Source organism: Aotus nancymaae, unplaced genomic scaffold, assembly GCF_030222135.1.
Source record: "Aotus nancymaae isolate 86718 unplaced genomic scaffold, 86718_ANA_hifiasm-v0.15.2.pri h1tg000058l, whole genome shotgun sequence".
Lineage (NCBI taxonomy): Eukaryota > Metazoa > Chordata > Mammalia > Primates > Aotidae > Aotus > Aotus nancymaae.
Window position 1 is genome coordinate 46072761 of NW_026988472.1, and position 27143 is coordinate 46099903.

Here is a 27143-nt window from a genome sequence, read left to right on the forward strand (position 1 = left end):
GAAGGCAGCACTGGATGCCGAGGGACTGAGACTTGTTGGGTGATTTGGGAGATGAAGCTAGGGCCGTTGTCTGATTTTATGGAGCACGGGAGACCAAATTTAGGGATGATTTCTGTTGAAGTAATTTGGGAGACTGCTACAGCTATTTCTGAACAGGTGGGTAACGCTTCTACCCACCCAGAGAAGGTGTCTATAAGAGTAAGAAGAAACTTAGTCTTCTTAACAGGAGGCATGTGGGTAAAGTTTATTTGCCAGTCTTCCCTTGGGAGTGTTCCTCTTAGCTGATGTGTAGGGATAGGAGGAGAGCAGAAGGCCCCTTGGGAGGAAGTGACACAGCATATATGTCAGTTTGAGGTTATGTCTTTCAGAGAGGTAAATAGGTGGGGGGAAGAGAAACAAGGGCGAAGGAGAAGGTATAGGGGGTGCACACCGATATGGAAGGACTGGTGAAGCGATGTTAGAATTTCTTTGGTTTGTTCTTGGGGGAGGATGAGTTTTTGATCTTTGACTATCCAGTTCTCTTGGGAGGTGGCCCCTTGTTGTAGAAGTGAAGCTTTTTCCGTGGGAGAATATTGGGATTGAATGGTGGGGGTAATGAGGAGAGGGGCAGGGGCAGAAGAAAGGGAGGCTTCTTTTGCTGCCTTGTTGGCCTCTCTGTTTTCCTCTTGAGATCTCATCTGACCCTGTTTGGTGTCCTCGACAGTGTACAACTCCTGCTTTAGCCAGGAGGCGTGCAGCTTGGAGGAGTTGGTAAATTAGGGGGCCGTTAGTGACAGGGGTTCCCTTGGCAGTAAGAAATCCTCTCTTGCTAGATGGCAGTGTAAGAATGGAGAATGTGATACGTGTATTTGGAGTCGGTAAAAATGTTGACTCATTTGCCTTTAGAAAGGGTTAGGGCCCTGGTGAGAGCTGTAAGTTCTGCCTTTCGGGAGGAGGTCGCCGAGGGTAGGGGTTTAGCTTCAATTACTTGGTCAAGGGAGACGACCGCATACCTAGTGATTTTATGGGAGACAACTGACTTGGAAGAGGAGCCGTCTGTAAAGAACTGGGTGTCAGGATCAGGGAGAGGTTCCGGGAAGATGTTAGGGAAATGAGGGTGTAGGTGATAAAGGATTTCAGTACAGGAGTGGGTGGGAGGGGAGGAAGATACTGGAAGTAGAGATGCAGGATTGAGGGGAGCACTTTTGGAGAGGCGGGGCTCAGGGTTCTCAAGAAAGAGGGCATGGAGTAGTTGCATACAGGAAGAAGAAAGTATGCTCAGTGCTTGGGAGGAGAGGAGATCTTGTAGATGGTGTTGGCTGTGGACCGTGGTATCTTGACTCAATGTTAGTTTTTTGCTTTCTAATGCTAGGGTGGTAGCTGCTGCTAGGACTGTGAGGCAGGTCGGCCACCCTCGGGTGGTGCTGTCTAGTTGTTTAAATAGGTAAGCTATGGGAGCGAAGGAAGGAGGACTTTCTTTTTGTTGGCCAAGGACACCAAGGGCTATTCCATGGTTTTCAGCTGTGTAGAGAATGAAGGGCTGAGAATGTCAGGCAAAGATAGAGCAGGAGCAGTTGTCAGGGCAGCTGTAAGTTTGTGGAGGCTAGGGATTATGTTGTGTGAAGGGTTTAGGGGCTCATTTAGAGGGCCTTTAGCTGCCTCACAGACAGGGTGGGCCAGGAGGGCAAAATCGGGAATCCATATTCTGAATGAAGCCTGCTAGTCCTAGGAAAGAAAGGATCTCACATTTAGAGGTGGGTGGGGGCGGGAGTCCAGCTCTCCCCTGGGGCCCGAGCCATGACCCCAGCATGGGGTGATTTGGGAGATGAAGCTAGGGCCATTGTCTGATTTTATGGAGCGCGTGAGACCAAATCTAGGGGTCATGGCTCCGGCCCCGGGAAAGAGCTGGACTCCTAAGTATGTCACTGTTGGAGTGGAGAGTTGTGCTTTGGAGGGGTAAACTATCTTTTTATTAGCAAGAAAGTTTGGAAGGATGATAGTATGAATCTGAGAGTCCTCTAGGGAGGGGCTACAGAGGAGAAGGTTGTCCACATACTGGAGGAGCTGGCTGGTGGAGAGGTTTAGGGAGGTTGAGGTCTTGAGCTAGAGCATGTCCAAAGAAATGAGGGCTATCTTTAAAGGCTTGTGGGAGGACTGTCCAAGTAAGTTGTAGTGACTAGAGGGTTTACAGGGTCAGTCCAAGTGAAAGCAAAGAGATTTTGGGAGTCATGGTGAAGAGGAATGGGAAAAAAGGAACCCTTTAGGTCTATTACAGTGTAATGTGTTGTGTCTGGAGGGATGATGGAAAGGAGCATACAGGGGTTGGGAACTACCGGATGGATGGGAAGGACTGCCTGAGATAGCCCAGAGATCTTGCACTAGACGATATGAGCCATCAGCCTTTGTGACAGGGAGTATAAGGGTAACGTATGGAGAATGAGTTGGCCTAAAGTCTGTTTACGATGGGTTGTAAGCCTTTTAGGTGCATTAATGAAATGGGATACTGTGAGACATTAGGAAATGTGGAGGGGTCTTTTATCCGGATTTTGATGGGATCGTAGTGAGCTGCTAGAGAAGGGGTAGTAGTATCCCACGTTACTGGGTTAACAAGAGAATAGGGGAGTGGATATTGGGGGAGGGTTTGAGGGCTGGTGCGGTAATGGAGAGGAATAGGAGAATCCAGTTGTGGGGAACAGAAAAAGGTGATGGAGGCTTTGAATTTGGTTAGGAGGTCTCTGCCTAGGATGGGGGCAGGGCAACGAGGCATGATAAGGAAAGAGTGTGAGAAAACAGTATCAAATAAGGAACGAGTAAGAGGTCTGGTGGTGCATGGGTGCACGGTGAGTCCGTCAGCCCCCACAACTGAGACCTGACAGGGATGAGTGGGTCCTGAGAATTCAGGCAAAGCCAGGTAGCTGGCCCTGGGAATGTGACCGAGCGAGCGCGAAATCACCACTGAGACAAAGACTAGGCCAAATTACAGGGTCTTTATTGCTGGCAGCCTCGGAGGACTCGAGTCTCTCTAACCCGCCGCCCCAAAAGGAGGGTGTCAAGACCTTTTATGCCCGTAAACCACCTCCTGGGCGGGGGTGAGGGTGAGGGGCTTTGGACACTCTGAGGGCCAGGGGACTTTGGACATTCCGATTGTTACTTAAGTGGTTCACAAAAGTCAAGATAAGCGTTAGTTTACACATTGTCTGGGTAGGGTGGAAATTACACACCTTAGTTACTTATTACAAGTCTCAGGGGCCAAGATGGCCTGGGTTTGGACTGCTTGCCTGTCACATCAGGGTTACAGAGAGCAGTTTCAACGGAAAGCCAAAGTATGGTCGAGGTATGCAGTTTATGGGGCAATTACCATGTCACAGTATCAATTAAAAAAGAGACAGGCTTGCCTGCTATTAGCAGAGTTACCCTGGGCTCCGATGCAGTGATGGCAGGTGGGGTCGGGGCCCTGGGCCTCATCAGTCTTAAGCAGCTAGGTCAAGGAGCTGTGGGCGTGCAAGCAGTTCTTCACTTTTCATCCTGCTGAATGGGTGGTAGCTCTGAGGTGCAGGCTTTTCTGTCTGACTGTTGAGAGGACAGATTTCCAGTGGCCTGTCTGCTGGCAGACAGGGCAAGGGCTTTTTGGCACTCCTGGGTTAGGACATGCCTGCCTCCAGTGGCCTTCGTTGCCACGCTTAAAACAAGGCCTTGGAAGGGCCACTGCTAACAGGTTGATGGAAAGCTGCAGCTAGAAGCTGGTATTCAGCACAGTTTCTTTGGGCTTTATCTAGTTTACTTTGCTTATCCTTATTATTGAAGACTTTGAAAGCCAGGTTAAGGAGTCTCGTTGTGGGGTTTAAGGGCCATTTTTAGCCTTTTTAAGTTTGTGCCTGATGTCGGGGGCAGATTGGGAGATAAAATGGGTATTACCGGCCGGGCGCGGTGGCTCACGCCTGTAATCCCAGCACTTTGGGAGGCCGAGGCGGGTGGATCACGAGGTCAAGAGATTGAGACCATCCTGGTCAACAAGGCGAAACCCCGTCTCTACTAAAAATACAAAAAATTAGCTGGGCACGGTGGCGCGTGCCTGTAATCCCAGCTACTCAGGAGGCTGAGGCAGGAGAATTGCCTGAACCCAGGAGGTGGAGGTTGCGGTGAGCCGAGATCGCGCCATTGCACTCCAGCCTGGGTAACAAGAGCGGAACTCCGTCTCAAAAAAAAAAAAAAAAAAAAATGGGTATTAAGAACAATAGTTCCTTCTCAGGAGGCAGGGTCAATGCGGGTATATTTTTGGACAGCCTCTGTAAGGCAGGAAAGGAATTGGGCAGGATTTTTATAAGCTTTTTGGGAAATTTCTTTGAGTTTTTCAAAATTTACAGCCTTATGGGCAGCTTTGTTAAGGCCTGCAATAAGCAAGTAATCATATGGTAACAGGATGCCTGGCCGGGGTCTGTGGGTTGGTGCTCCCAGGAAGGCTTTTCCCCGGGGATGGCAGCGGCTCCTACGGGCTTAGCAGGATCTTGCTGATGAAGATCTTCGACACGGGCTGCGAGCCACACTCTCCTTCTCTTCCAGAAGGAGAGTAGAGGGAGGATAATATAGAGATTATGCCAAGTGTGTTCATAAGACTGGGCAAGATATTTAAATTCTTTGATATAAGTATCAGGATCGGAAGACAAGGACCCGAGATGTTTTTCAATCTGGGAGAGATTGGAGAGGGGAAGCGGGCGTGGACACAGACGATTTCTTAAGCCTGTGCTACCTCCTGGAGGGGAAGCAAGGGAGCTGTTTGCTGGGCATGTTGGGCTTGAGGACGCGTAATTGGTAGAGATGGAGAGGACTCAGAGTTGGAAGCAGGGTGGTTGGAGAGGGGGGAAAGGGGTAGGCTGGAGCGAGGGCATATGGTAGAGGATCATGATGTTCTGGTGGGGATCATGATGCCGTCGAGGAGGAGGAAAACCTGGCGGGGTCAAAGGAAGAAGAGGTGTTGGCTGGGGCTGTGGGGAGTGTGGTAGGAGACGAGTCACTGACCGGGGCCGTGAGGAGGGTGACGGGGGAGAGTCGGGTTTGGAGGGAGCGAGAAGGATTTGGAAAGTAGAACAGGACTGGCACAGGGAAGGATGGCCAGGAAGAGTGAAGAAAGCCTAAACATAAGGAATCTCAGACCATTTCCCATTGCGGTGGCAAAACTTGTCTAAGTCTCTAAGTATATTGAAATCAAAAGTGCCATTTTCGGGCCATTCGGAGCCATTGTCTAATTTGTACTGAGCCCAAACGGTATTACAGTAAAAGATAAGCCTCTTAGGATGGACTTCTGAACAGAAGTGGACGGTATTGAGATTACGCAGTAGACCCCCGGGGGGTGTAGTTTTGGAAGGGGTAGGCTGAGAGGCTCCCATAGCAAGTGGGGGAGGGAGGTAGAGGAAGAAGAGACTGCCGATTGACAAGGACAGCAGGAGAGGGCGTCCCCTGTCCCTCGGGCCTTGTTCAGAATAGAGGAGTTAGCCGCTGAATCAGGCATCCCTGAAACCGAGGAACCAGAGGCCTGGAGGCCAAAGGGAGCCCTTGGCCCAGCGCTGGGTCTTTCAGGAAGGCAGAGATGGTCAAGAGTTTTGGGTTAACGGCAAGAGTCTCTCTTACTCACCCCAGTGGAGACTCTGATGGTGGATGAGGTTGCCAGCAATGGGAGAGTCTGGGAGATCCTCCAGGTCTTTGGCAGGTTCAGGAAAGGGAGGGTTGCCGGAAGAGAGGTTACAGGAGAGGGAGGGAGAGAGGGAGGGAGGGAGGGAGGGAGGGAGGGAGAGAGAGATAGAGTCCCTTAAGGACGCCTGGCCAGAGCCTACCCCTTCCTGGGTTTTGGCACCAAAATATAAGGTTAGCCAAGAGAAAGGAGAGTAGACCCAAAGTCGGGCAAGCAAGTTTAATTAACCTGCTGGGCTGCCCCATAACAATCAAAGGAGGCAGCCCCAAGCTTACAAAATGAGGGGTTTACATGGGGTGAGAGGGGCATAAGCGAGTTTCAGGACTGAGATAATCTGTCAGCTTGTAACAGGCACAGAGATAGTTTGTTGACTTGTGACAGATTTACAATACATCATCCTGTGACTTTTGTGGTGGCAGTTTAAAAAAACAGAATTTTGGCCCGGCGTGGTGGCTCACGCCTATAATCCCAGTACTTTGGGAGGTCGAGGTGGATGGATCATGAGGTCAGGAGTTTGAGACCAGCCTGACCAACATGATGAAACACTGTCTGTACTAAAAATACCAAATTAGCCAGGCGTGGTGGCGCACACCTGTAATCTCAGCTACTTGGGAGGCTGAGGCAGGAGAATCACTTGAACCCGGGAGGTGGAGGTTGAAGTGAGCCGAGATGGTGCCATTGCACTCCAGCCTGGGTGACAAGAGGAAGACTCCATCTCAAAACAAAACAAAACAAAACAGAATTTTACAGGCATGTGTAAAACAGAAATGTAAACAAAGATTTATTTTTCATGACCTCCCCCTAGCTGCCCAGATGGCTGTAATCAGGCTTTGCTTAGTTGTAGCATGTCTGGCAGCCTTGCTGTGGTGCCTGGGTAAGAATGCAGCTGTAGAGCAATCACAGTGGGGAGTCCATTGTGTGAAGGAGATTTTCGGGGGGCAGCTTGTTCCTAACAGTTGGGAGTCTGAGACAGGAAAATCGCATGAACCTGGGAAGCAGTTTACAGTGAGCCAAGATTGTGCCACTGCACTCCAGCCTGAGTGACAGAGTGAAACTTAGTCTCAACAACAAAAAATTGGCTGGGCATGGTGGCTCATGCCTGTAATCCCAGCACTTTGGGAGGCCGAGGCAGGCGGATCACTTGAGGTTGGGAGTTTGAGACCAGCCTGACCAACATGGAGAAACCTTGTCTCTACTGAAAATACACAATTAGCTGGGCATGGTGGCACGCGCCTGTAATCCCAGCTACTTGGGAGGCTGAGGCAGGAGAATCGTTTGAACCTGGGAGGCGGAGGTTGTGGTGAGCCCAGATCACGCCATTGCACTCCAGCCTGGGCAACAAGAGCGAAACTCTGTCTCAAAAAATTTAAAAAAAGAAACAAAACCCAAACCAATCAAAACAAAACAAAAAAAACAATGTAAATGGTGGAAGTGAAGAAGTGGGGGAGGGGTGGACAGGAAGCAAGACTGCGGGCACATAGAGCTTCCGCACAGGTGGGGAGTCAAGGAGACTGTCTAAAGATGATTGAACGAGAAGCAGAGATGTAATTATAACATTTAAAGCTGTGTAAGTAACCATGAACAGAACTTAATACCCCTGTCAAACATAGGTTAGGGGAGGAGAAGGTGAGGAGAGGGTGACTTAAGTAAGTCAGTTCTTTATCTTTCAAGAGGTGGTCCATGGTATCATCCAAAGTTGGTAAGTCAAGAAATGAGATTGTCTAGAACTAAGGAGAAAGCCAGCAGAAAGTCTAAACCCAGAAGCTGATGAAACAGGTTGTCCCTTGGAACTGGGACTGAGAGTGGAAGTTTGGGATAGGAGATGGTTGCTTTTTGTTGTAAGCTCTTTGGTGGAAATTATTTTTTTAAAAATACATGCTAGCGTTTCTCTGACTAGAAACAGTCACACTAGCTACTTGGCTAAGAACTATTGAACGAAATTTCAATTCATGTGTTTGAATCTTGATTCTGACCAGCATCCATGATTTTGGGCAAGTTCTTTGGAGTCTCTAACCTCGGTTTCCTTTCCTACAAATTGGGACGATAGTAATTTCACATAAGTTGTTCTAAGAAATAGATGCAATAATTGTGCATGAAGATGATTTAGCACAGTACCTGGTGCGTTGTGCCTAAATAAACATTAGCTATTATTAATGTCATTATTGTCATACAACAAACTGGAGGCTGGATTCATAGGAGTCGGAGGCAAAGGCAGCCTGGAGGCAGGAAAGCCAAGTCCGGTCGCTGTATGTATTTCTGGGTGATGTTATATGCTACGTTTATGTACATTGTGTGCACGTGTGTGTGTGTGTGTGTGTGTCCCTTGTTGCACCTTTCTCAGAAATCCAGGGAGTACTAAAGGAGTATTTCAGTAAGTCTGATTCAACAATATAGCTTTTTAAAATCTTTTTATTTTTTAATTTCTATGGGTACATAGTAGGTGTATATATTCATGGGGTACATGAGATGTTTTGATACAGGCATGCAATGCATAATAAACACATCATGGAGAATGGGGTATCCATCCCCTCAAGCATTTATCCTTTGAGTTACAATCCGATTATATTCTTTTAGTTATTTTAAGAAGTACAATAAAATTTTTGTTAACTGTAGTCACCCTGTTGTGCTGTGAAATAGTAGGTGTTGTTCATTCTTTCTATTCTTTTGTACCCATTAACCACCCCCACATCCATCCCAGGCCCCCGACTACCCTTCCCAGCCACTGGTAATCATCCTTCTACTCTATCTCCATGAGTTGAATCATTTTGATTTTTAGATTCCACAAATAAGTGAGAATATGTGATGTTTGTCTTTCTGTGCCTGACTTATTTCATTTAACATAATGATCATCAGTTCCATTCATATTGTTGCAAATGACAGAATCTCATTCTTTTTTATGGCTGAATAGTACTCCATTGCGTGTAAGTATCCACTTTTCTTTATCCATTCATCTGTTGATGGACACTTGGGTTACTTCCCAGTCTTGGCTATTGTGAACAGAGCTGCAACAAACAAGAGAGTGCAGATCTCTTGGGTATATAACCAGCAATGGGATTGCTGGATCATATGGTAGCTCTATTTTTAGTTTTTTGAGGAACCTTTAAACTGTTCTCCATAGTGGTTGTACTGATTGACATTCCCACCAACAGTGTACAAGGGTTCCCTTTTCTCAACACCTTTGCCAACACTTGTTCAACAATATAGCTTTATATTGCTTTGAAAAATAAAGAGAATAAATTTTATTTATTTTTCAAATAAATTTTATTTGAAATAAATTTTATTTTCAAATAAATTTTATTTTATTTGAAAAATAAAAATAAATTTCTAGAAAGAAATGAGTCCTATTCCATACTTATTTTTGCTGGAGCCCACATGGAGAGAATTGCATTCTTTCAGAAAACTGGTGAGGAGTTCCAAGTGGGTCATGTTGGGGAGCTGAATTTGAATGCATGGACTCTGCTTCCAGATGAGTAATTAGGAGCAAGTGACCTGAGTCGACCTCATCCTCCTGCCCCATAAATACTTGAGAAAGGTGTGGTTATGCTGGTTAAAGTTCAGCATATGTAATAATTTATCTGATAGTTGACTTATTTCTACGTAACCTGATCCTGAAGTCATAACTTGACTAAAATGAGGACAATGAAAAAAGTCACATTGTCACAAGAAGCTCACCTATGGACTTAGCACTAATAAAATCCTGACCTGCACAGGTCAGTACATCATAATTATTGGAGTTTCCATGCCTGGAGCAACTTGGCATGTTAATACAGAAATATATCTAGAGAATGGACCTGGGCCAGGGCAGAGAAGGCTGAAGTTTTCCCATGTAGTCTTTAATGACTCACATTAGGGCTGTGGGTCCTGAAAACCTTTAAAGTCGGTATTTCAAATTACACTATTTCATCTGACCACAGAAATATGTGATATGTAATCTATTGGGTCTGTAGCTGAGTGAAGAGCCTTGGCAGGCATGGAGGACAGACCCTAAGGTGGCCCCTGTGATTCCTGCCCCTTGGTGTTTAAGCACTGTACAATCCTCTCCCTTGGAGGTTGGGCAGGACCTGTGACCTGCATCTAGCCAGTAGCATATGGCAAAGATGAAGCAATTTTGGAAATGCACTTAAGGTCCCAACAGGTTAATTTTTAGGTAATCAAGAGGGAGATTATTCTAAGTGGACCTGACTTGATCAGGTGAAAATCCTTAAAGGAGGGACTGGGCCCTCCCTGAGGCCATGGATTCCCTCATAGGTTTGATAAAATAAGCAGCCATGTTAAAAGTGCCCCTGTGCAAAGTAGATGTCAGCAGCTTCCATGACCTGAGGGTAGCCTCTAGTCTCCAACTGGTAAAACACCAGGACCTCAGTCATACACCCTCAAGAAAATGAGTTACTCCAATCTGAATGCGGTTAGAAGCAGACATGCACCGAGCCAAGCCTTCAGATGAGAATGCAGCCCAGCTGAAACCTTGACTGCAACCTTGTGAGATTTTGAGCCAGTTAGGCTGTGCCCGGACTTCCGACCCACAGAAACTATGGGATAATGAATGCTTGTTGTTGTAAGTCACTACATTTTTGTTAATTTGTCATGCAGCAATAGGAAACTAATACAGAGAGGTCAGTGGGGGCAGTGTCAGGGAGCACAAAGGGGAAAGAAGGCAGGGAAGAAATAATGAGTAGTGAAGACTAAGTTTAGATTGGCTTTCATAAAACTGTGAGCCTCACCTCTTCCTTTATTCCTTTCTACCCTATACAGTATTTATATCTTAGGCTGTAGAACATGTTGGGCCACATCTGAGTGGATTTGGGAGAAGCCTTGAAACCCAACCAAGAGGGAAGCTGGGATCAAGAATAGGTAGAAAGATGGGAGAAAAAGCAGAGGAAAGCTTAGGGTCTGAGCTGAGGGCTGGTGTGAGCTCAGACTATTGGGAAGGACATGTTGTAGGGAATAACCGCTGTGCTGCCTGTCGGTCAGTATTTGCCACCACACCTCGCGCTCCCCAACGCCTTTGTCGATAATTCACAAACTGATGTGTAGCCAGCATTTACAGCAGATCTTCAAATATTGTCGAAATAATTATCCATGCAAATCACATATCATCATGTAAGACATCCAAAGGCTAAGAACAAGGGAGTGTATTTGAGTCTGTGTGTGTGTGTGTGTTTTCATTTTTAAGGAGGCATTTAGTTGTCTTCCCACCTAGGACTTAGGGCCAAAAAAATGGATTTGGATAAGTCAAGCTTAGGGTCTAATGAAGGAAAGTCTTTATATGCAACTGTCTCTATTACATCTATCATTTAAATTTCTTCAGCAGGGTCTATATGAAATGAGTGTCATGTGTACTAACCAATCAGTTAGTTCTTTTCTTCAAAATCTGGGCAAATCCCTAACTTATATGTGATCTGTTCCTCAGAAGTCTATAATTTTCCCTCCCAGAGCTTACTGCAATCTGTCATTATTCTGTTTATTTTTCACTTTTTTATCTGCTTGCCCACTAGAACTGCACTGTACAATACGGTAGACAATAGCCACATGTGAGAGTTTAAATTCAGTTAATACGTAAAGTTTAAAATGTGGTTCCTTAGTCATACTGGCCACATTGGAAATACTCAGCAGCCACATATGACTATTTGCCATCATATTGAGTATCACAGATTTAGACACTTTCCATTATTGCAGAGAGTTCTATTGAACAGTGCTGAACACTACACAGTTAGTCCTCGTTATTCATGGTCCTGATATGCATGAATTTCAGTTACTGTGATTTTGCTAATCACCAGTCCCCAGCAACATGGTTTAAATTTCAGTTACCCTGATACATTAACTGAATTGCATAAAGCACAAATTTTGCCATTAGCTCTTCAATCCAAAAATAACTACATAAGTAAAAGGTGTGCATGATGCTCAGCAACCAATTGCATTACTTCTTTCCAAGTCTGCCATTGATGGGTCTGTTCTTCAGCTCATGCACACACAGCAAAGCAAGGAGTTGTGCTGCCTCCTTTTGTTTTCCCCCATATGATGAGGCCATGTAACATATAATTGGAGCATTAATAGAGAGAATTGGCCAACAAGGATGAAAATGCAGCAAAAAACAAAAAAAATGCTAACACTGGAAGTGAAATTAAAATAAGACATCAGTGGAGTCGTCAAAGAAGTAGCTGACAGTGGGAATGACACTGCCCTCATTCGAGACTGCAGATGTGCCACCAGAGAGATGCAGTGAAGGTACATGTATCAACAAATACGGGGAGAGGTTTTGAGGAAAAGGATAAAGCTGTCTCAGAGAAAGTGACGGTGGGAAAAAAAAAACCACTTCACATTAAAGGAACTCTTGGAGATATTTCACAATAATAAAAACACAAATGATAAAATATATTGGAAGCTTTGACAATTTGCCAAAAGCATGGAAGATATTTATATCATTATATGATGAATAAAAGAAGGCAAGCACTGTTCAAATGCCTCTTGATATCTTCTTACAAAAAAGATCCAGTTTAATTCTCAAGGGTTCTAATGGTTTAAATTACTATGTACTAAATAAAATATCAATTTTACCACACTTTTCATGTCACTATACATCAATAACTGATAGAGTATTTAAGTTTTGACAAAAATAGTTGTAGGTCATGGAAGCAATATAGTTTTTCTTATTATTGATTGCAGAGTTTCTACTTGCACGGTCACATTTCCAGTCCTGCACCACCATGCAAAGGAAGGCTACCTGTAATGCTGACTCACTCTCAACCTCTACTCTCTTGAGGAATGACAAAGTTTTGTCAGTTCTAGAATGGCCACTCCATCTTTGGCAGGGACCATGTCAGTTGTATTCACCATTGTACTCTAGCACCTAGGACAGTGTCTGCCTAGATTAGGAAGTTGATAATAGCTGCTGAATGAATGAGTGAAAAGGAGACTCCTTCCTGTTTCCTTTAAGTGGGAGACAGGAAGGAGTCGTTGTATCATTAATGAAAAAGCAAGATAGGCAATGGAAACTAATCAAAATGAAAACAGCAGAAATAATACATGGTTGGAGGTTACCAAGAGAGCTCAATTCCACCAATCCCACATACATCCACTACCAAAGTGAATTCTGCCTATGGTAGTGAATGATGCCACAAATGGCACAGAATTTTGGTCCAGACTTTAGAGTAGAAAATGCAGATTAACATGGAGAATGAAAAAGTAACCCCAAACAAAAACCCCAAAACCCAGTGCTCTGAAATTAATGTGTTACAGAAAATTGAGATGCAGTGATAAATATAGACAATTTCGCGGAAGGCAGCGGGTTAATTTGAAATTGAATGGTGCAGTAAGTTACTTTGTATATTTGATTATCTCTCTTTCTGCCATACAGGATTTAAGCCATTCCATTATTTTGTGTAGCAACAAATATTGGATAAAGATAGATTGTTCTTCTGTGGATTTCCTATGTATAGACTTCGAAATTAAAAAGTGAGATGCATAGGCCAGGGTATAGGCGGAATAAATAAAAAGTTCCTCACTTAATGATACTCAAATTGTTATGAATAAAAATTCAGTTCAGGCCGGGCATGGTGGCTCACGCCTGTAATCCCAGCACTTTGGGAGGCCAAGGCAGGCGGATTACGAGGTCAGGAGATCAAGACCAGCCTAGCCAATATGGCGAAACCCTGTCTCTACTAAAAATACAAAATTAGCCAGGTGTGGTGGTGTGCGCCTATAGGCCCAGCTACTCAGGAGGCTGAGGCAGGAGAATTGCTCGATCCCGGGAGGTGGAGGTTGTAGTGAGCCGAGTTTACTCCACTGCGCTCCAGCCTGGGAGACAGAGTGAGAGTCAGTCTCAAAAACAAATAAAGCAAAACAAAAAATTCAGTTCAAAAGGTGAGATTGTTAGTCTTTGATCTGTCAAAGCTGAGAAGCTATTCCTGCAATCTGACTTTAAAAGAAGGTTTGGGACGTTTCATACAAATTTATTTTTATAGTTTTTGCATTGGTAGAGGGGGAGTTAGTACTGAAATCGATAAAGCCAAACTGATAGCTAGTCTCACATACTCACAGGCATGTGTGCGCGCGTGCACGCACCCCCCACCCCCCACCCCACTGCGCTATCTATACAAATCAAAATTTTTTTCTCTTTTTTTTTTGAGACGGAGTTTCGCTCTTGTTACCCAGGCTGGAGTGCAATGGCGCGATCTCGGCTCACCGCAACCTCCGCCTCCTGGGTTCAGGCAATTCCCCTGCCTCAGCCTCCTGAGTAGCTGGGATTACAGGCACGCACCACCATGTCCAGCTAATTTTTTGTATTTTTAGTAGAGACGGGGTTTCACCATGTTGACCAGGATGGTCTTGATCTCTTGACCTCGTGATCCACCCGCCTCGGCCTCCCAAAGTGCTGGGATTACAGGCATGAGCCACCGCGCCCGGCTACAAATCAAAATTGACCACTGTCAAAGCAAAGACAAAATCAAGTTAGAGACAATGTAATATTCATGGAATTTTTTCCCTTCTATTTTTTTAGTCTTTTTTTTACTTTTTGTTTTGTGTGTGTGTGTGTGTGTGTGTGTGTTTTTTTGTTTGTTTTTGAAACGAGGTGTATGTTGCCCAGGCTGGTCTCAAACTCCCAGGCTAAGGCAATCCTTCTTCCTCAACCTCCCAAGTACCTGGGATTACAGGCACACACCACTGTACCCTGCAATATTAATGTACTTTGATCCCCAGGAAGGTTTCTAAATGTTTGGAAGAGATAAAGAATAACTTGAACATAGGTGATTTGTTTTCAATTTCAAAAACCGCACAATTTTGAGGGGTGATAACCAGTCAAAAGGAAAAAACAACCCCGCCTCCACTGCCAAATCAAGGGTAATCCAGGCAGGATAAATTAGAGCACTGTCCTGAGTCACTCGGAAGTAACGTTCAGAGAGTTTAATAACAGGCATTTAGAAATATATAAAAGCAGAACACAAAAAATTAAGACTGTCTTTCCTAAGATAAATCATAATGAAAGATAAATTTTATAGCCAAAGGAATTGAGCCATTGTAGTGTTGCTATAGCTAGTGATTTCAGGCTTTCTTTTCTGGAAAATAATTTGAGATTAGACTCATTTCTGCTGACCTTAAGGTCAGTGGGATCTGTGTTAATATCTGAGCAGTTACATTCGTTTTTGGATTATTTTTTTTCTCAAAGCTAATGCTATGTGGTTGTTGATCTGAGCACTGTCTTTCCACATCAATCATGTCCCTTCTGAGCAATCCACTTACGTGAAATATGCTGGCACTGACACTCAGGTACAAGGGCAACTGTGGTCAGAACAACTCCCTGAGCCAAAAGCAAAGCTCATAAACAAATAAAATCCTAATAACTTTATAATACAGTGAAAGATGAAACAAAGAAGCCCTACATTGTGGACAGTGGTTTCTTTGGAGGTTGGGTTCATTGGTGAGTTTCACTTTCTCCATCATTTATTTCTGTAATGTTTATTTGATAATACCAAGGAACTCCCAACTTTTAAAATGCCAAAACGTAAAAGTTCTCACAGGATATTCTTACTGAAACACTCATGGGCTAAGCACTATGATGCCTGGGACTTGCTTCTAAATTATACAGTGTGAGAGGAGGTGATACAGCAAAGAAGACTAGACATGAATCGGTACCTGATGGGTCCACATGGATTCATATGATTGTGTCTACTTTTGTTTAAAAGATTTCTGATAAAAGAGTAATAAAAATGGTAGGAGATCAACTTGGAAAAGTAGACTGGGGACTAAATGTAAAGAACCGTGAGTGTAAGGAAGGTTTATTCTGTAGTTCAGCGCCCTCCAGACTTCAGTGAATGCAACCCTGCCTGCAGTATTGTTGCATGCATGCATCAGGCATATGCTTATTTATTCATTCATTTATTTATTTATTTAAAATTATGTACATGTACCATTGTACTATTATGCCATTATAAAACATACACAAACATAAAAAAGCTAGATAAAAATAAGCACAGGTATTGTTCTAATATGTTCTTCCTACACTCTATGGACCTGGACCCCAGTTAGGAGCCCCATGCTTAGTGAATGCGGGGGCCCCTTGAGGTTTTCTGAATAGCAAAGAGTTTATTTATAAGAAACAGAAACTTACTGGCGCAGTAATGGGAGGTTGATTAGAAAGACCCAGAGCTACTTCCCTGAGGCTTCTCAAAGAACTCGTAATGGACTGGGAAGTTGTTCTAACTAGATATGTGACTTGAACAAGGATGGTCACTTCCTTGTACACTTCTTTTACATATATGCAATCCACATAATGTGTTCTGCACACAGTCAGGATACAATATGCATACAAAACAAACATTCCCCCACATATTTTGGGCAATATATTTAACACAACGATTATGATGATAATAGCTAACATTAATTGAATACTTACTCTCTGCCAGGTATTGTGATAAGAACTTTACATACACATTTTTACTCAAAACTCATGAAAACCCTATGGAAATCGATCTTATAACTGATTTTCATTTTATTATGAGGAAATTGAGACTTAGAAAAAGTAGCTTTCCCAACATGAAAGGGCTAGAAAATGGCAGAGTCAAAATTTAAATCAAGATGTTTCTGACCCAAACTCCATATCCATAACAATGCAACCATATTGCCTCCAGAGAGAATAAAGGATAGTATCCAAACCAGCAGACTGTTGTGATGATTAAATGAGATAATATAGTTAATATGCTTAGCACACTGTCTGACATAGGGCACACATCCTATTAATAGGTTAGGATTTTAGTACACAGAATGATATTTACTAAGATTTTCCACAGTAAACACCACTAATATCTCTCAATATCAAAACACCAATATTTATAATTGTAATGAAATAATGTTTTATTATTTAGTTAAACATTATTTATAATAACACACCCTAAACTCCTTTCCTTCGCTGCCATCCATAACCACGTGTGGGTTTTGTTGTTGAGTCTCTGTGGAATGGCTGACTAGAGAGAGATTGCAATTGTGGACTGTGTTAGGCCTCCTTCTCAGTAGGCTATAAAAGTAGAAATATTTGCATCTGGTGTACTCCCGTCATCATCTTAAGGAGCCACCTATCTATGTAGGAGTGCATGTAACTTGAGCACTGAATGACCCAGGAAATACGTATATACATGTCGATTTTATTTTATGACTTCAGGGTAATTTTAGAGACATGACAGACCTGGAAACTTCTTTGCGTTCCACTGGTTTCATTTGAACTGGTCAAATATACCACTTCCATTTCTTTTTTCCAGATTTCTTGTTTTTATCAGCCAATCCAGATTAAGTATTTAATATTTACTATTTATTTACTCATGGCTCCCATGATTACAGTAGCCATCTCTCCCTGATTTTCTGGAACATCCAAGATTTGAGATTTTGTCCCAGTACTAGGCTATAATTCCAAATTTGATTGGCAGCCTTAGCCTCTGTACAGGTGGTGATGCATGAAGCCCTTTGCTGAGAGCTGTGATCTGAGATGAGACTCATAGGTGCTGGTGTATGGTCTGGTCTACACTGCTGAATCTGTACTTAATTTTGATGATCATTAAATGTTCCTTTTTGTAAGTTTGCAAATACTTTACTAAATGTCCCACCACTCTAAAGGGAATTTTAAGTTTCATAGTTGAGTTGGGGTGAGGGGAAGATAATGTCTTTGGTTTGGAGATTTTTGTCATTTAGTCAAAGCAGATCTCTCCATCAAATAATTAATTTTGGTATTCCATACGTTTTATGTAATGAGATATTATATAACTCTAGGTGTTACCTAGGAATCTGCCCATCATTCCCTCTGTTCTTCTCCCTGGGAAGTTTTTTAAATGCTGGAAACACTGTGAAGAGCATTTGTGCTGACACAGTAGAATATGCCCCACCCATTTGTAGCCCAAATAGCAAAAACTCAAATTAAATATGTGGGATTCTTGGAAGAAAGCATCCAGTAACCAAATACTATGAGCAAAAAATTAATTTATTACAGATATATTCTCTAGTAATTAATAGCTTCTTGAATTTTAAATGTCTTTTTGCTATTTCCAATGCTTAAAAATCATAATTTTAAAACATAAGTACTGTTTTATATACATTGTGATTTCTTTTCTTTTCTCTTTTTTTGTGTTTAACTTGTAAATATGAATGATATGGTCTCCAAGTATCTACTTGGAAAGAAAGGGGATAGGATTCATTGTTTTGCTCTAACATGGTAGAATTTAAAATTTCACATCGTGTATGTGGGGTTTTAACTATATGAAAAATAGCCAAATGTCATCACTTTCTTGGATATTTCTTTTACGTGTATATATATGTATAATATAAATAGAATACATCTGATTAGTACATTTCAACATTTCATCAATGTGACTTTTATCTCCTATTTTATATAAAATAACAAATATACAGAGAGAAGAAAGGAGACATCTGTTCATCATACACACAAAGTAAATAAAAGTTCATGTATGGCTTTGCAAAGGTAGATTATGACGTGACTTCCATATTTATTTGTTTAAAAGCCTCTTGAGAGAACGTGTCAGTGTGCTTACGAGAGCGGCCATGGTGGTTGAATGTCGCGCCGAGAGTCCAACATTAGGGTCCCCAGGGTTCTTTCCAGTGGCTGCTTCGGCAGCTTTCAGGAGACAAATGTAATTTATGACCACTTCATCGATCTTCCCTACAATTTCCTGCCGCTGTGTTTCTGAGTTCACAACTTTAACTAATCGCATGCAAGCTTCCGTTAGGCAACAGAGCACTTGAAAGCTGGAAGTCATAGCTAGGAGCATCTCCTCCGGGCTTTTCTCGGCCATCGCCATTTTCCTACAGGCACTTCCCAACTGTCTGGACTCGATGGATAACAGTTGCTTGTACTGAGAAAGTGTAAGGTCGTACGCTTCAGGGCGTGACTCCTCTCTCTTCTCCTTGGTTGCCCTGACGAGACAGAGCAGCTCATTGGCATCATTTTGGGCTGCAAGGAACCCATCAGGCATTGCATATGTGCTCTCCTTTAGGGCATTTATTCTTGCAATCCGGGCATCAAAAGCCAGGTTGCTGAAGTCCAAGTCATCTGGGCCGCTCAGGTCTTCTGCCCAAACCTTCAGCACTGACCCTTTGGATAGCTCCCCTCCTTGCTTCTGAATCCCGGCAGCCACTCGTGGGCTGCTTGTTTCTGGCATGGCTTGAGTCATCTGTGGTCTATAGAGGCAAGAGACCTGGATGGTGGCCTCTCCCCTCTCTTCCTCCTCCTCCTCCTCACCATCTTCATCCTGCCCTCGGTTCAGGAAGCAATAGCTGAAGGGTCCCCGACATCTCCAATTGCTGCCCTCCAGCTTCCGCAAGGGTAATGTCCTGTACAGCTTTGAGTCTTTAAGAGCCACCGGGGACCTTTTGTGAAACCTCCCCTCAGAGCTCAAGTGCATCGAGCTTTGGGAAAAACTTTTGGTGAGCTTCCTCCCCAGGGGGAGTTCTGCTCGCCTTTCAGAACTGGCCTCCTGTGCTTCTGTGATGCCTGGACACTTTAAGCTGACTGCACCCTTGGTTCTTTCTCGGAAGGTCTCCAAATCGACAGATCCAGGGAGGATACTGCTGCTATGTCTTAGAGCCTTCTGGCTGGGGGGTGTCCTGAGGCTCCCCCCTCTCAGATCCGGTGGCCGCCAGCTTGCAGCCTCTCCGTATGCCTGATTTGCTTGGGAGAAATCATTAGGGTCTTGATTTGGAATTGGCACCTTGGATTCCGAGTGAATATTTGATGGTAGCAGGATGGGATCAGCTTCAGGATGTTGAGACCAAGCTGAAGGCATGCCTCCTCGTCTCTCCTTCCCAGGCTCTGTCAAAGCTACACTAGGGGTAGTAGAAAAACAGAGAGAATCATTAAGCATCTCCTGTGAGGCCATTTTTACTACATCTCTACATGATGTCTGCCATTCCCAAGGATGTAGTCTGGAAGGGCTGCCATATGCCAAGGTCACCCTGCTTTCCAAAGATTGCCGCTTGATACCTCATAGCAAATTTCCATTTTAATGAATATCAAGAAAATACTGGAATCTGTTATTTCTGGAACTGATGATTCATTTGGAATTGTCTAGAAGTCCCAAATATTTTCAAGGAGACAATGTTATTTCATGAATTGCCTTGCTCCCAGTATCTACTTTTCAAAGTTTAGACACAGAAAACACAGATCCTATGTATAGATTATTCAAATATATTGAAGATATCAAGTTTCATTTCAAGGGAATTAGGTTAAACCTGGCATCAGTTACTTTCTCCTTTTTAAAGAAGTGGGTTAATTAATGCAAATGAAATAAACAAATCTTTTAAAGAGGAGAGAGTATGAGGTTTGCCTGGTATAAGGTCTGAAGTTAAGACACTGGGCCAGTTGCTCAATTTTTTTCTTTAAGAAAGGCTGTGATGTGAAGCAAATAATTCCCGTCTCACAAAATTTTTGTGACAAGCAAGAGGTAACTCGAGTGAAAGTTCTTTATAAACCATGAAGGATGAAATAGTGTGATTTCGTTAGTTTAGAGGTAAAGATGCAGTTGGGGTGATGACATAGGTAACATTTACAGATAGCTTTTCCAAGGCAGGTAAAGCCAGTGGTGGGTTTTCAGAGAGTAGAAAATCGTAAAAGAACAGAAAATGACCAACATAAGATCTCACTAACTTGTATTGACCCGTATGAAGAAGACACTATTGATGACATAATTTGAAATACGAAAGTATGAAAGACTATCTGTTTTTGCCATGTGATGGCCAGCCAAGTGGATCAATGAGGGAATGCGTGCCATTTAGTGGCGGGATGGTGAAGGCGGGATACAGAAGGTGGATGTGTTCTTGTTTCTACATGTGTTTACACTTTATTATTTTGGGGAAAAGAAAGCAGCTCATCAGGCATAACCTCAAAATCTTCCTGACATTGGGGTATGTCAGACACTTCAGAACATCCATTTAGGGCAATCGTACAGAGTAGGGAGCAATCAGTAAGGTTGCTCAAAGGCAAATGAGCTCTCCAACCCCCTCCAGTCTCCCTGATAACCTCTTCTCTTATCCTTCCTTGTGGCTCAATAATGGAATGGCAGAATTAGAAATCAGATGTCTTGGGAAGAAAATCAAACTGTTATATGATAGTATTGCTTAGAGTCACATAACTAAAAGCCACACTGGGCATTGCTAAACATCTGCATTTAGAATTTAGGAAAAACATATTGCCCCATCAAATTCTGAAAGCAAGCACAGAGCAAGATTATAAAGAGCAAATACCATTTTCAGTTTTATAATCTTTAGTATTTAATACCAGGGGATCCATGATTGGTACTTTACAGTTCTGTGGCCTTTAAAAATTCTACCTTTTACTTTTCTTCCAGACTTTGTTTTTAAGTTTGTTGTAAATACGGTGCTAAATAAAATAAAGTGCTAAATCCATCATGGCTGTACCTGTGGTTTCCTTAATCTTGGGGAGCCGATGGCATCCATCTCTCAATGTGCCAAACAGGGGTTCGGTGTTAATGGCTGTGTGCAGAGCAGGCACTGTCATCCGTGGACACATCCCTTCTGTCTGTGGGTGCAGTTCCTTAAAGGTGGCTCCATGGTTGGGAAGCCCAGGGGCTCGCTCCTCTGAAGGAATGTAATTCACGCCTTTCCCAGAAGTGTCAGGAATCAAGTGCTTCCCCAGGGAGGGACAGAGCGGCGACTCCACGGGTGTGGCACAGGCGCTGCCACTGCTGCCCGTGCCACAGCCTGCATCCACTGAAGAGCCTTGGGAGCTCTGCAGAGAAAAATGGCCCTCGCTTTGCAGCGATGACATCCGCTTGGCTAAGTGGTAGTCACAAAGGCGGGCCACACTCTCATCAGCCTCAGGAAGCTTGGAAGGATGGTCGCAGGTGGACGAGTCAGCGTCCTCTGGGTTATCTAAGTCTTTGGCTGAAGATGCACAGGTCATGTCAGTTAAGAAGCGGTCCCCTTGACCAAGTCCTGAGCCATCACTGGCTTCTCCATCAGGAGCTCCTTCTTCCTTCCCTTCGGCCTCCCTTGCCCCAAGACCAGAAGCTCTTGGAAAGGTTTTCCCCGATGCTGCTTCCAATCCACTTTTTTCAGCCACCCCACCTTCAGCGGCCACATACCATCTTTGGCTGTCCTTGCGAAAGGCAGTTCTCTCCAGGTTAAAAGTGCTCAGGTGTTGACTGTCCCGTGAAGACACAGTACCAAACTTCCCACTGGCATCCTCCTCCATCTCTGCTGTTTTGGTCCCCTGTTTTTTTCCTGTTGTGTTCGCATTAGGGGGTGCCTTCCCCTCACCATCGGCCAGCTTGCTTTTCCTTTTGCTAGTGCAGGAGTATGCCACCGACCCCATGTGCAGTTTGCTGAAATAGTCAGTGACCGACTTAGTCTCCATGGTTTCAGGCTCCATCTCCATGTGGTCTGAGTGAAGTAACTGCTTGGAAGGCACAACTTTGGGCGGGAGTTCGGTTGCTGGCCTAGCAGCCAGGGCGTGTGAGGACTTTGGAGGTAAGCCCCCAGCGGGGGTTTTGGAGGCCGGGAACTCGGTCTGTTCTTCTGCAAGGGGGTGGTAGCCTTCGTGAGTGGCCAAGAACATGCGGGAGAGGTTTTCTGACTGTTTTTGTGCTGTGGCCAGTTCAGAACTCTCAGTCATTTCAGAAGAGTTAGTTTCATTGCCTGAGTCTGACGAAGACTCAGGACTATAAGCCCGCAAGATGGCTACACCTGCATGCCGTAAAAAACAAGAACTGATTAATGGATGCATCAGAGGCACTTGGAGACATGTAAGAAAATGGGACTCGTTATTATTAAAACAAAATACCAAGTTTTTCCCTTTTCAGTAAGGACTCTGAGTTTATTGCACAGTTGTTCCAGAAATGGGGGAGAGATGTGCCTTATGTTTTTTTTTTAAAAAAAAAAATAACAGGAAATCACATACACACACACACACAAACCCATGATGGTAGTTTCAGCACATTTATGAAATGGGACATGTGTGAAATGGAGAACACCACGTAACAGGACTCCAAGGGCAAATGACTTGGAAGGATGGAATGATATGGTTATCAGTGAATGAATGTAACAATTGTGAAAGAACCTGAATTGTCACTGGTCTGCTGTTCTTCTGACACGGATAGAGCCTCTAGAGCTCCCAGCGTGGAGACGACGGCATTATCCAGTCCCTTCTCACACTTGCCTTCGGTGCTGGTGGGCACAGCGTCAATGAGGGACACGGGGATCTCATCATTTTGCAGGCTGCTGCCTTTCTCCTTGTCCTCGGGGAAGGAAGCTGCCTGGGTCTGAGAGTCCTCTTCATCTGAACTGTCTCTAAAGCCAGGTGGGGGTGCGGCAATGGCCATGTTCAAAGAACGCAACAGGAAGTCATCCTCGTTGTCATCACCTTCTGGAGGGGGTAGGGATGTGAGGTCAATGATGTCATCACTTGACCCAGACAGGTTGAGGATGGCCGGCTGGTTCATCTCCCCCACCACGAGGTCCTCCTCGCAGCTCACCTCGTCCTCGTCCTCTGCGTCATCGGTGTTTTCTGCGTAACAGATGTCATGCAAGAGGGGCTCCTCAATCCCCTCCGTGGCCTGGAAGCTCTTCACATCGCCTATGTTTGCATACACAGAATTTTCCACAAACTGGATGCCCTCTGCATCTGGAGTGAGATCCAGGCCTTTCATGTCATTGGCACTGCCGATGTAGAGATTTCTCTGCTTCTCCAGCATTTCAGGACTCTCATCTAGTAGCGTTTCATAGCCGAGCGTTGGGGGACTAATACCATCATCCAAGGCAAAGTCTCCAAAAATAAAGGACACTTTAGCTCCTCTCGGAGATTCCTGTGCTTTCTTTAGAGTTTCTGGTCCTGAGAGGGTCAATAGGGACCGCTGAGCTAGACTTCTGTAGTCCGCCTCACAGGGGGCCTCCCCGGGCTGGCTCAGCTGCTGGTTAAGTCCATCTGTACTATAGGCGTTGTCTATGTACAAGTGCCGGTGCTCTTTTGGACACATGGTGCTGTCTGTGATCTCCACCGCCTTCTGCTTTGAATCTATGTATGTTATCTGGGCTTCTTGTTCCCCTTCGCCAATAAAGGTGGTCATTTGGGGTATACAGTTCCAATCTGGACCAAGGAGGTTATGCTTCCCCTTGTTTTCAGTTCCTAAAGAGAAAGAATCATGCAAAGACACATTACTGTGCTGTCTGGTTCTGGGTGGAGGGCGGGGCTCGTCTCTGTTTTTTAATTTCATGGCTTGTAGCATCACTTGTATAAATACAGGTTTACAGCTACCCAAATATAGTACTTGTCAATTCGGGTGTAAGAATTCCTTGGGTTAGGAGAACCGACGTTAACAGAATCAATGCTGCATATTGATACTGCATAAACTAGAATTGCTATTTGATCAAATGTAATATCATCTGGGGCTAGGGAAGTATAGCTTAATTCCATCTGACCCTTGGTTCTGTTGTTAAAAGCCTTCATTGATATCTACGAATGTGAATTTAAAATGTGCTTTTTACAACCCTTAAAGGTGAGATTTCAGTAGGCTGTTATTCCAGAAAATAGATTTTCCTTTTCTTTGTAAAGTGAGATCTAATATTCCCTAGTTTGTGGAGGAAGATAATGAATGTTTTCCTCACTGAGTTCAGAGATGGTCAAAGACTGTCACAGTTTTACCATATTTTTTTTTAGGAAATTAACATACATATTGTAATGATCGTATAAAACTTCTATCTTCAGTTTTCTGATATCCTAGTGGATGTTAAAATATTCATGTATAAATGTCAGTATGCATGCCTGCGTGTGTATGTATATAAAATGCATAAGGTGGAGTGGTTACAGGTCATGTACTTTTCTCTGTAATTTCTAGGCATAATTAATATTTAATTTCCATTATTATTTGTATCATGGGAACTCTTGAAGATTTGATGTTCCTCGTGAATTAAAATGACAAAACCTCAGTTGAAATACTATTACTGTGTTTGCTCTTCAAGGGTGTTTCAATCTGGAATTTTGATGTGGGGATTTGCTCTGATATTTAACAAGACAGAGAACTAGGTCATTCTGTTGATACTGCCTTGTAGATTCCAGAGGCAACATTCTGAGAAAAATTTAGGGCCATACTATTCTCCCATCTGTTCCCTCAAATAGCACAAGTTTGTGTAACTCACATCAGATGTGCAAGACACATGCGGGAAAAGTACAGGTTTACCAAAGAGGTTTCTGCTCCCCACAAATCATGCAATGGACTTAATGCTGAACAGTTCTCAGGGTCATTTTAATAAATTCATGTATTTTCATGAACAGTAAGAGATAAAATTTTGAAGACATTGAATTATACACTGGCCATATTTACATCTTACCTTACAATAAATACACCTTGTTGGGGGTTCAGCATTATTTTATTAAAAACAACAATTTAGATTATGACTGGATGTGCCTGTGGGGCGAAGTGTGTGTGTGAGTGTGGATTGTTGCGGGAGGAACAGTAGTTCAGCAAAGTTGCATTGTAAGGCAGCTTTAGACCAGGGCTTGGCAAACATTTTCTGTAAAGGGAGGCCCGGATGGTAAATATTTCGGTTTTGTGGTCTAACCATTCAATTGAGTAACTACTCAACTTGGCTGTTTTAACATGAAAGTAGCCATAGATGCTACATAAACAAATGGGTGTATGGGTTGAATGGTGGCCCCCAGAAGATATGTCCACTCTGTGAATGTGACCTTATTTGGAAAAATGTCTTGCAGAGTTAAGGATCTTGAGATGAGATTATTCTTAATTATCTGCCTAGGCCCTAAATTCAACGGCAGAGAGATTGGGGCCACAGAGAAGAGGAGATGACCACGTGAAGACAGAGGCAGAGACTGGAGTTACGCAGCTACAAGGAACGCTGGTGGCCACCAGAAGTGGGAGGAGGTAAGGAGAAACCCTCCACTAACGCCTTTGAAGGGAGCATGACCCTGTTAACATCCTGGTTTTGAACTCGTGGCTTCCAAAAGTGTGGGAGAATAAGTTTATGTTGTGTAAAGCTCCCAAGTTTGTGAGAATTTGTTCCAGCAGCCTTAGGAAAGTAAAACAATGTGCGGGATTGAGTTCCAATAAAACTTTATTTGCAAGAACATGATTTGGCCCATTGACCATAGTTTGCCAACTCTGGTTTAGATGAACAAGAAAACTGAATAGGTGCCAGCAGGCTCAAAGCAAGTTGATGGATACTTACTGAGACCCTCCTAAAGCCCAGAGATGCATACCTATGTGCGGCCATGGATTTTGAAAGTGGTTAAAGGCTAATTTTCAGGATAGAGAAGAAGAAATGGGGGCTCTTTCTTATTGGAGATCTTGACTAAGGTCTGGGATCAATTTGAGGTGAGATGAAAATATGTGCAGCTGGACGCGGTGGCTCATGCCTATAATTCCAGCACTTTGGGAGGCCGAGGTGGGCGGATCACCAGGTCAGGAGTTCGAGACCAGCCTGGCCTACATAGTGAAACCCCATCTCTACTAAAAGAAATACAAAAAATCAGCTGGGCGTGGTGGCGGGTGCCTGTAATCCCAGCTACTGAGGAGGCTGAGGCAGGAGAATTGCTTGAACCCAGGAGGCGGAGGTTGCAGTGAGCTGAGATCATGCCACTGTACTCAGTCTGCGCGACAAAGCGAGACTTCATCTCAAAAAATAAATGTCCTCAATCTGGCTTCTTCCCAGAAGGATCTACTGATTTGGCTTCCTGGAATAATTTTGGAGACGTGGAAGAATGTAGGTTGGGGGCTGGGATCTATTCTGTAGCCCAGTCTCCAACAGAGTGGAAGGAGAGAATGGACTAGGGAAGAGCTAGCCTGATGGGACTTACGTTCTGTATTTCTTGACTCTCAGATCTTTTGGGAGTTTCTGAAGAGAAGAGAGTGCTTTTAGCCATTAGAGTATGCCAGGCCAAGACTGCTGTTCAACCTCGGTCTATCGGTTTCTTTTTGGAGTGTGCTCTCTTTCCCTTATCCTTGCTTCTGTCTCTCTCCACCTACCTCCGGCCCTCTGTCTTTGACAGTGGGGAGAGCTATTTGGAACTGGGAGACATGATGGTGAGACTGAAGTCCCATTCTTTCCCCACAATAATAATACTTTTTGTAACTAAGTTTTTGCCTCTTGCAGTTCTACTAAACCTTATGTTGTGGGTCACTGTGAATGGGACAGAGTGGAGACCCTTATAACTGTAACCATGTTTAGAATAGTGGGTTTGGATTTCTTCATATGCCTCTACAATCTTTATAGTCCATGAGGAAAGGATTGATCTTCAAGATAAACTTTAAAATTTGAAAATAAAAAGCCAAAAACTGGTTTTCCAATAGAAAACAATTGTGTCAAATTGCTGAACTGCTCTTTGGAATTTCTTTTCTTTTTTTAGAGACAGGATCTTGCTTCGTCACCCAGGCTGGAGTGCACTAGTGCGCTTGGCTCACTAAAGCCTTGACCTCCCGGCTAACGTGATCCTCCCACCTCAGCCTCCCAAGTA

At 43.8% G+C, this 27143-nt stretch overlaps 1 protein-coding gene and 1 long non-coding RNA gene across 13 annotated transcripts in view; one reads left to right on the forward strand and one right to left on the reverse strand.

Annotated features, from left to right (window-relative positions):
• Nucleotides 1–27143, forward strand: part of LOC105705366 (uncharacterized) — a 54350-nt gene that overhangs the window by 17615 nt on the left and 9592 nt on the right. Inside the window, exon 3 of the long non-coding RNA XR_010338168.1 lies at nucleotides 25430–25554. This is a non-coding gene — a long non-coding RNA (uncharacterized LOC105705366). The remainder of the gene's footprint in view (nucleotides 1–25429; nucleotides 25555–27143) is intronic.
• FRMPD4 (FERM and PDZ domain containing 4) overlaps nucleotides 15523–27143 on the reverse strand; it is a 900683-nt gene continuing 889062 nt past the window's right edge. For 8 of the 12 annotated variants that reach the window (XM_012435175.2, XM_064364515.1, XM_012435204.3 and 5 more), the window contains 3 exons: nucleotides 22737–23801; nucleotides 21077–22363; nucleotides 15523–19481 (listed from right to left, as the gene is read on the reverse strand). In XM_012435175.2, coding sequence (XP_012290598.1) covers nucleotides 18151–19481; nucleotides 21077–22363; nucleotides 22737–23801 — 3683 coding nt within the window. In that variant the 3' untranslated portion in view covers nucleotides 15523–18150. Of the gene's footprint in view, nucleotides 19487–21076; nucleotides 22364–22736; nucleotides 23802–27143 lie in introns of all 12 variants that reach the window. The other 4 variants (XM_021674826.2, XM_064364518.1, XM_012435223.2 and 1 more) reach the window with 1 other exon arrangement.